This window comes from Liolophura sinensis, chromosome 1 (assembly GCF_032854445.1).
Source record: "Liolophura sinensis isolate JHLJ2023 chromosome 1, CUHK_Ljap_v2, whole genome shotgun sequence".
NCBI lineage: Eukaryota > Metazoa > Mollusca > Polyplacophora > Chitonida > Chitonidae > Liolophura > Liolophura sinensis.
Genome location: NC_088295.1, coordinates 3,489,689 through 3,500,049, shown reverse-complemented (window position 1 = coordinate 3,500,049; position 10,361 = coordinate 3,489,689). Strand labels below are relative to the sequence as shown.

The 10,361-nt window shown below is 42.0% G+C and overlaps 1 protein-coding gene across 1 annotated transcript; it reads right to left on the bottom strand.

The window, feature by feature from the left end:
• Window positions 1-1,810: 1,810 nt before the first annotated feature.
• LOC135462126 (apoptosis-enhancing nuclease-like) lies at window positions 1,811-10,327 on the bottom strand. Its single transcript, XM_064739493.1, has 5 exons — window positions 10,251-10,327; window positions 7,913-8,588; window positions 5,393-5,562; window positions 2,927-3,095; window positions 1,811-2,295 (listed from the first exon to the last, which is right to left on the bottom strand). The coding sequence occupies exons 2-5, from the start codon at window positions 8,532-8,534 to the stop codon at window positions 2,051-2,053; spliced, it is 1,206 nt and encodes a 401-aa protein (XP_064595563.1). The 5' UTR covers window positions 8,535-8,588; window positions 10,251-10,327; the 3' UTR covers window positions 1,811-2,050.
• Between the last annotated feature and the right edge of the window lie 34 nt (window positions 10,328-10,361).

Genomic DNA, 10,361 nt, shown 5'->3' with positions numbered 1-10,361 from the left:
GTAACCACAGCACCTCACCAGGTGACCGACAAAGCTCAGACAGGGCTACGGTAGAGGAAACCAAGCAAAACCTGGCAGTATCCACTGGAACTGACCAGGTGCTTGACAAGCTTGGACAGTGTTACGAGTGGAGGAAACAAAGCAAAGCCTGGAGGTAACCACAGCACCTCACCAGGTGCCCGACAATGCTCAGAGAGGACTAAGGTAGAGAAAACCAAGCAATGCCTGGAGGTAACCACAGCACCTCACCAGGTGCCCGACAAAGCTCAGACAAGGCCATGGTAGAGGAAACCACAGCACTTCACCAGGTATCGACAAAGCTCAGAGAGGGCTATGGTAGAGGAAACCAAGCAGAGCCTGGAGGTAACCACAGCACCCCACCAGGTGCCTGACAAAGCCCAGACAGCGCTATGGTAGAGGAAATCAAGCAAAGCCTGGAGGTAACCACTGGAACCGACCAGGTGCTTGACAAGCTTGGACAGTATTATGAGTGGAGGAAACCAAAGCCTGGAGGTAACCACAGCACCTCACCAGGTGCCCGACAAAGCTCAGAGCGGGCTAAGGTAGAGGATACCAAGCCATGCCTGGAGGTAACCACAGTACCTCACCAGGTGCTCGACATGGCTATGGTAGAGGGAACCAAGCAGAGCCTGGAAGTAACCACTGGACCACACCAGGTGCTTGACAAAGGTCAGCCAGGGCCATGGTGGAGGAAACCAAACAGAGCATTGCAGTGCCCAACAAAACTCAGACAGAGCTATGGTAGAGTAAGCCAAGCAAAGCCTGGAGGTAACCACAGCACTTTACCAGGTGCCCGACAAAGCTCAGACAAGGCTATGGTAGAGGAAACCAATCAGAGCCTGGAGGTAACCACAGCACCTCACCAGGTGCCCGACAAAGCTCAGACAGAGCTATGGTAGAGGAAACCAAGCAAAGCCTGGAGGTAACCACAGCACCTCACTAGGTGCTTGACAAAACACAGACAGAGCTATGGTAGAGGAAACCAAGCAAAGCCTGGAGGTAACCACTGGAACCGACCAGGTGCTTGACAAAACACAGACAGAGCTATGGTAGAGGAAACCAAGCAAAGCCTGGAGGTAACCACAGCACCTCACCAGGTGGCCAACAAAGTTCAGAGAGGGCTAAGGTAGAGAAAACCAAGCCGTGCCTGGAGGTAACCACAGTACTTCACCAGGTGCCCGACAAAGCTCAGACAAGGCTATGGTAGAGGAAACCACAGTACTTCACCAGGTGCCCGACAAAGTTCAGAGAGGGCTATGGTAGAGAAAACCAAGCAGAGCCTGGAGGTTATCACAGCACTTTACCAGGTGCCTGACAAAGCTCAGATAGGGTTTTGGGTGGAGGAAATCAAGCAGAGCATGCAGGTAACCACAGCACCTCACCAGCTGCCTGACAAAGCTCAGACATGGCTATGGTAGAGGAAACCAAGCAGAGCCTGGAAAAAACCACTGAACCACACCAGGTGCCTGACAAAGCTCAGACAGGGCTATGGTAGAGGAAACCAGGCAGGGCCTGTAGGTAACCACAGCACCTCACTGGGTGCCCGACAGAGCCCAGACAAAGCTATGGTAGAGGAAACCAAACAGAGCTTGGCAGTGCCCGACAAAACTCTGACAGAGCTGTGGTAGAGGAAATCAAGCAAAGCCTGGTGGTAACCACTGGACCACACCAGGTACCCGCCAAAGCTCAGACAGAGCTATGGTAGAGGAAACCAGGGAGGGCATGGAGGTAACAGCAGCCCACCGGGTGCCTGACAAAGGTACATCTATATGTAAACTAGTTAGGGCTTGATTTTAATAGCTCTGTAAACAATCCCACATAATATCAATGATGATAGTTACAGTAATAGATAATACAACCACTTCCCTCAAAAAACACAAACTTTATCTCTCACAAATTTCTCACAACATCAACACAAAAGATGATTTCAGATATAAATCACAATCTGGTAAAACTTAAATATGAGGTCATAGATCCTTAACAATAGCTTACTGCTTACACAGTACATAACAAGAAGCCAGTACTTCTGTCATAAGGCTTGGCTATGACCAGAGAGCTCAAATAGGTGGGACGGCCAGAACTCATCCCCCAAGTAGGACTTGCTGTAGTTATCCAACGACCGTTGTCTGGGAGGTACAGTCACCGTTCTATGACAGCGTCGCGCCTTCCTACTCAATAACATCTCTTCCCATTCTGATTGGACAAGCTTGTAGAGGTCAAGCGCTGCACGAGCATCTTCACTTGAGCAATGCTCTCCAGTTTGAATGTCCCTGTCTACCAAGTGTAAAAGGATACAGAAAATAAACTTATGATTCTGGGTGTAACAAAAGAATGAAACAAAACTGTCTAGGGGCCTCCATAGCAGAGGCCATTAGCATGCCAGTGCGACGCAATGACCCAGAAGCCTCTGACCAATGTGGCTGCTGCGAGTTCAAGTCCAGCTTGTGCTGGCTTCCTCTCAGGCCGTATGTGGCATGGTCTCTCAGCAACCTGCGGATGGTCGTGGGTCTCTTACCAGGGTTTATACTCAGGGTTTATGTCATACTTGACAATTTCTCAGTCATATGATGATGAGTAGTCATTAGGTATGTGCACATACATTGTTTCTTCGTCTGGCAGGGCAACTCCCTGCAGCCAAAGTGCTGCTGTCAGTCAAGAATCATGCCGAACATAATGGACATGACACTACACCCAGTCACATTGTGCTGACACAGGCCAACCAGTCCTGTTTCCTTGCTCTAAACTCTCAACAAGTACCATTTCTAATTTACTGTTATGTAGTATTATGTATTATTCTAATGTATTAATGTTTCACAAAATTTACGTATGTCTGTTGATCACTGTGGCTGTACTTTTTGTAGTTGTGGTAAAATCAACACAGAGTATATAATAGGGAGACAGTTACCTAATAAAGCCTTAGTAAGTCTCTTCAATGACACTCTCTGCCCATCACCATGGTTACTCCTCATCCTCAGGGGCTTGTAATTGGCAGTGTCACGAACATGTCCCCATGGGTGCTGGATGTTGAGGACGTTAAAGTCATTGAAAAGGGCATGACCTATCACAATTTTGTCCTGCCAGACCAAAAAACAAAACATAAAGGAATGAACAGTAATAAGCAGATAAATTAGAATCTAATACAATTCTGTGTACAAGTGCAAACGTCTACACACGAAACCACCAGACAAGCTCAGTATGCCTTTAGAGAACAGTTACAGCAATAAACCATTGCACCATGCAATTCGTGGTTTAAATAACAAGAAACCATTCTAATCAAAAACCATTCTTCTATGACAAACAGACACGACCTTAGGGTTGATGGCTGTATTAACCAGAAACCATTCTACTGATGAAAACATAAACATGCCCTTTGGGTCAACGGATATATTAACCAGAAACCATTCTACTGATGAAAACACAGACACGCCCTTTGGGTCAACGGATATATTAACCACAAACCATTCAAATGATGGAAACACAGACACGCCCTTTGGGTCAATGGATATATTAATCAGAAACCATTCTACTGATGAAAACACAGACAAGCCCTTTGGGTCAACAGATATATTAACCAGAAACCATTCAAATGATGGAAAAACAGACATGCCCTTTGGGTCAACGGATATATTAACCAGAAACTATTCTACTGATGAAAACACAGACACACCCTTTGGGTTGATGGCTGTATTAACCAGAAACCATTCTACTGATGAAAACACAGACACGCCCTTTGGGTCAATGGCTATATTAACCAGAAACCATTCTACTGATGAAAACACAGACACGCCCTTTGGGTCAACGGATATATTAACCAGAAACCATTCAAATGATGAAAACACAGACACGCCCTTTGGGTCAACGGATATATTAACCAGAAACCATTCTACTGATGAAAACACAGACAAGCCCTTGGGGTCAACAGATATATTAACTAGAAACCATTCTACTGATGAAAACACAGACACGCCCTTTGTGTCAACGGATTTATTAACCAGAAACCATTCTACTGATGAAAACACAGACACGCCCTTTGAATCAGCGGATATATTAACCATAAACCATTCAAATGATGAAAACACAGACAAGCCCTTGGGGTCAACAGATATATTAACTAGAAACCATTCTACTGATGAAAACACAGACACGCCCTTTGTGTCAACGGATTTATTAACCAGAAACCATTCTACTGATGAAAACACAGACACGCCCTTTGAATCAGCGGATATATTAACCATAAACCATTCAAATGATGAAAACACAGACACGTCCTTTGGGTCAACAGATATATTAACCAGAAACCATTCTACTGATGAAAACACAGACACGCCCTTTGTGTCAACGGATTTATTAACCAGAAACCATTCTACTGATGAAAACACAGGCAAGCCCTTTGGGTCAATGGCTATATTAACCAGAAACCATTCTACTGATGAAAACACAGACACACCCTTTGGGTTGATGGCTGTATTAACCAGAAACCATTCTACTGATGAAAACACAGACACGTCCTTTGGGTCGATGGCTATATTAACCAGAAACCATTCAAATGATGAAAACACAGACAAGCCCTTTGGGTCAACAGATATATTAACCAGAAACCATTCTACTGATGAAAACACAGACACACCCTTTGGGTCGATGGCTGTATTAACCAGAAACCATTCTACTGATGAAAACACAGACACACCCTTTGGGTCAATGGCTATATTAACCAGAAACCATTCTACTGATGAAAACACAGACACACCCTTTGGGTCGATGGCTGTATTAACCAGAAACCATTCTACTGATGAAAACACAGACACACCCTTTGGGTCGATGGCTGTATTAACCAGAAACCATTCTACTGATGAAAACACAGACACACCCTTTGGGTCGATGGCTGTATTAACCAGAAACTATTCTAATGATGAAAACACAGACACGCCCTTTGGGTCAATGGCTATATTAACCAGAAACCATTCTACTGATGAAAAACAGACACGTCCTTTGGGTTGATGGCTGTATTAACCAGAAACCATTCTAATGATGAAAACACAGACAAGCCCTTTGGGTCAATGGCTATATTAACCAGAAACCATTCTACTGATGAAAACACAGACATGTCCTTTGGGTCGATGGCTGTATTAACCAGAAACCATTCTACTGAAGAAAACACAGACACGTCATTTGAGTCAACGGCTATATTAACCAGGAACCACTCTGCCAGGCAAGCACAGATGTAGTGTTAAGGCAGTCACACTGATAATGACAGAACTCAGACAGTAGACTACTAGCAGAGACAACACAGCAATAAATCAGACACAAACATATACCTATCATAAGATGGTAACAAAACAAGACAGCTGGGATGCTACCTGCTCAGACATACCTTTATAGCACTGAGGATGGCTGCTCTGGCACACTTGAATGGCACAGCAGACAGCATGTGTTTTTTGCGAATTCCACTCCAGCGGGTTCTGTAGTCTGTGATATCTTCATCGGGGAGGGCATAGATATCCAGTATCACATTGCCATGGAAATCCACTATAGAACAACGTCCTGAGAATGGATACAGATAAGCAGATCATTATCCCAAAATCACAATCTGTGACAATCAGAGATAAAGCACAATATTTTCCCAAATAATCTAAATTAGCATTTCCATAAAATTAGCATTTCAATCAAATTCTCACAATTCCCAACCCCCAACAGTTATCCAAAGTTGGTGATTGAATGTTAGTCTGCAAAGGTGTTTTTTTTAAAGAACAAGACAGCAACTGGCTAAAATTTAATTCTATCGAAAGAAGGATATTCAAGCTTTCTGAAAAGTATCATACTTTAGTATTTTAATTAGATTTCACCAAATAACATGTAGAACAAAATGACATTACTGTACAAATGGCTGATGTGAGCTGAGGCAGCCATCTTGAGAAATTTATCCAGTCAAACACGTTTCTATCAGACTGAGTCACCTAAGCTGAGATGTATAGCCTTTACCCATGCACTCCATGAAGTGCCATATGACAACACAAAACTCCTGCATAAAGCACCACTTGGAGATCGTTCACAAGTATTTAGCTACATGCAGCCCAAGGGCCATTTCACAATGGGTTCAGAGGCAGGTCTGTGTCATTTATGGACCACCATAGATGTAAAACCATTTGATTCACATGCCGTGCAATATTTAACGATGGTGTCAGAAATTATGTCAGACAGCGGCATACCATCTCGACCAAAGCAACAAATACATTTTTGTCATTCATTTTAGCCTTTCGTCAGCAGTTTCTAAATAACAAATATCACAGTCAGAGCAAAATTCATTAGGGATGCCCAAGGTTCAAGGGAATAAGAAGATGGCATCTCACCAGGCAATGCTTAAAGTTAATTAAATCCTACGATAGAATTTTTTTCTCTCTGAATTTATTACAACCAAAGACATTAAAATTTATTCCTTCGTCTTTCTTGCATACAAGGGATGTTTTTTTCTGTTTTACTTTATAAAATACAGTAAAATTATTGAAACCTCATCTTCAAGCCGAGATGCTTCTCTGAGGTCTGTGAAAACTAGGTCAGCACTGCTTTCATCTTAGAAGCCACCACTACAAAACTGAAGTATAAAATCCAGCGACAATCGAATGCTTTCATCAGCCCCAGTGGTGCTTTGATTTATCTACCATTTCTCTCAGAATTAAATAGCACAGTTGGTAGAGCGTCTGCTTCAGGTCCAGGATCAATCCTTGATCGAGTCACACCTAAGACTTTAAAAGAGGAAGTTGTAACTTCCTCGCTTGGTGTTCAGCATGAAGAGGATAGTGCAACGACTGGTTGACCCGTATCAGTATAATGGCTCGGGTAGGGCGGCTTACTTGCCTTCGGTAAGTCGTCTCAGTGAAGCAGCACTAAATAAAAGAGCGGTGGAAATCCGTCCTGCAACAAGGAGGCACATTACACGTACATGCACCCTAAGGATTCCTTCGTCGTCATATGACTGAAAAATTGCTGAGTACGACGTTAAACCCCAAGCACTCACTCACTCACTCTCAGAATTGACCATGAATCTATACATGTAGTTGTACAACAATCCTATTGCAATTTTGAAAACATTTAACTGGGGTCAAAATCATCTGCACAACCCCCTGAATTACCCAGAAGTGGCTGGCTGTGCATCTGCAGCCAGGCTATTTAAACAGGGTCGCTGGAATTCCTTGTAAATGATATACAGTGTAGTAGGCCTACTGTATCAACAGTTCAAGCAGTGGAAGAAATATTCTTCCAGTATGTCTACTTTCCAAGAAAATTATATTTATCACTTGGGCCTTCATTGCCAAAGTCCACAATTCATATCTGCCACAGGCTACTGCTTAGACTATTCTATACCAATACCTTCAATGTTAGAGAGCTAGTGTAAACAGGACAGATCATCTTGCTCTTGATAATGGAGATGTGCTGAAGCTGTGTCAAGATGAAGTTTCACTAAACCTTACTGGGTTGAAAAAAAAAAATCTAAGAAAATATTTAATGCCGGTTTGAGATACTTTAAATCATAGTATTTCAGCAGACTTAAACATTAGCCAGGTGCTGTCCTTCAGTTTAGGATATATGAGTGATCACTAAAGCAGAGTAACTCTACACAGCTTTACAACTTCACACTTCTTTTCAGAGAGCATTTAACAATGAAACGACTGACAAATGTAAATACATGTAATAATAAATATTATTCCTCAATCAGCGAGTATAAAGATAGTCATCAAAATGTCCACGGTTACATTAAAGATTATTTTACATGTATTAAAATAGAATATCACAAGTAAGTCTACCATGTAGCAAAAATTACAACAAAAGGCTACATTATTACCAGACTGGTAAATGTAAAGGCAAAACAAAATATCTGAAAAGAGTCAATATTTACCTAAAGCACTGGTTTTTCTAGGGCCTACTCCTACAAATTCACAATCCAGGGCCACCAGGTTGGCAGGCTCGCTGGGGTCTATGATGGTGATGTGAGAGGGTTCAACAGCATTAGCCTCAGGTTCAGAGATCACACTCTCTGATACAGACGCTCCACATACAAAGGTATTTTCAGTGTTTTTGCGATCACAAGTTCGGCGAATTGAGTTTCTTTCTTTCGAGAACTCTCCATTGATAGTCAACTTCTGACGCTTTGCAAGAAAAGCATGGTTACACGTACAAGTCAAGCAGGTGTAAACGTCTGATGATTTAACCTTTTCACGATCAGACTGAGCTAGCCTGAGGTTACGTAATGTCACATTCGTTGTATGTCCACTGTCAGTGCCTTCACCAGCCACTTTCATATCCTCATGCGTGCCAGAATCACTGGGGTTGGACACACTGCCAGAAATACATCTATGAGGTTCCAGCTGATTGCACAAACAACCATCATAAGATTTGACAGAATCTGAGGCTCTTTTCCTCTTTTTAGCTTTGCGTAACTTTTTCTGGATCTTCAGTATGACAGGCTTCAGTTCCTCTTCATCTATATCACTATCAGCTAGAATACACAGTGGTAACATCTTAATACAGGTTACTGTGAACACGAGATGCCCCTCAATGAAGGTTTCAGGTTTCTGTGGGAAAAAAAAAGGAATGCATGAAATTTATTTTGGAGTCCATTATAAAAATCCTTCTTGCACTACGTTGTCTATCACTCTGAAAACCAAATCTTTTTTTTGTGTTGAATCTATTCCAGTATCAAGTTCAGGTAAGTGTGAAAACCGTTGTCAAACCATCACAGTGCAACACATCCTTCCATGGTATATTCACATAAGGATAGCATGAGCAATGCAAACGATTTTCATAACTGTCTAAATGATTGAAAGACAAATGTTTGTTCATCATCCTTTCATGAAGTATCTGTTGTAGAGTAATATGTATCTTTGGTTGATGCCACATGGTCAGCATGGTCAGAGGTTGCAATGTTCTCACTACAAACTCTTTAGGTAAATGCATACAATTTGCACATGCAGGGAATTTATGTGCTACCTCTTTTCAAATTCTTTTTTAACTAATTACACAACGGTTTTTTATGTCTAACATAAAAATTGCTCACTACCATTCACAATACTCCCCATATAGCCCACCTGTCATTTTGTATCGTGAATTACATCTCTAAAGCAGCTATCTACCAATCCAGTCTATAAGAAAGTTACAGGTTTTGCAGCACATTCTTCAACTTTATTCATACATGTAGTTCACCTATGCTCTCTGTATATAAAAATGAACATTAACGTGCAAATTAAAGATATCATAGTTTCCTGTCAGAGCATGGACAGTAATCACTGTTGGTGTATAAGGCCACACAAGTTTAAGACAATCCAGACTGATTTATACAGGAGGTGCTAGCTTAACATGGATGTTACCAGTATGCACAGTCTACAACGGATTCTTATTTCAATGCCAAGGATCTATGTTTTCACTAAGTTTGTATCATACATGCCATACATTTACTACAAATCCAGCATCACATTTCAATGACTTCTCTTCCTCTCCGACTATATGTCTGAAGGTCTGCAATCTGCTGATGGTCGTAGGTTTCCCCCATGCTCTGCCTCGTTTCCTCTCGCCATAATGCTGACCGCCGTCATATAAAGGGACATATTCTTGAATACGGCATAAAGCATCAATCAAATAAATAAATAACTAGATAAATCAATGACTTCCAAAATTATTATTTTTTCCCCTGTTGCCCTCCTTTTAATTCTTCATGCAACAACACAAATACACATTTGACACATTCTTTGTTTACTATTTTGGCTGTTGTAAAATGTAGATAACATTTTATTTTTAATTTGCCTAAAACAGTATAGATACCCTAGGGATACACACTATGTTCGGTCTTAGGCTTTGCCTATTTCGTTTTAACCCTATTCCAAATCGACTAAGGACATAACAGTGGCAGTGCGGTGGGTGTGGAAAGCAGGGTTTTAGGTTGGTGTCTTTTACTTGCACGAGACTTGTTCGATGACAACGACAGTCGGCCTGGACATTGGTTGAGTATGAAATTAGCACTGTAAGCGTTGAAACTCCAACGACGCCAGCCGAGTATGAGAAAAGGAGTTGGAGTCTTTCGAGGCTATATCTGAATTAACAGTCATACAGATACCAGTTTCCGTTACCTATTCGAAACAGGTTAGGTGGTTATAAAATAAACGACCTAACTGAGGAATGTAAGCTCTGGAATTTTAGCACATTCTCAGTGATATATGTACAGTTATCCGTGAGGTACAAACCTTTTCCGTACAGGAACCACCTATCACAGTCTGTGTGAATGGCCACGTGAACTGATGAACGTCTTACCCCACTGTTTGCAAGGCCTCATTTGTTAACTTCAGAAACAGAAG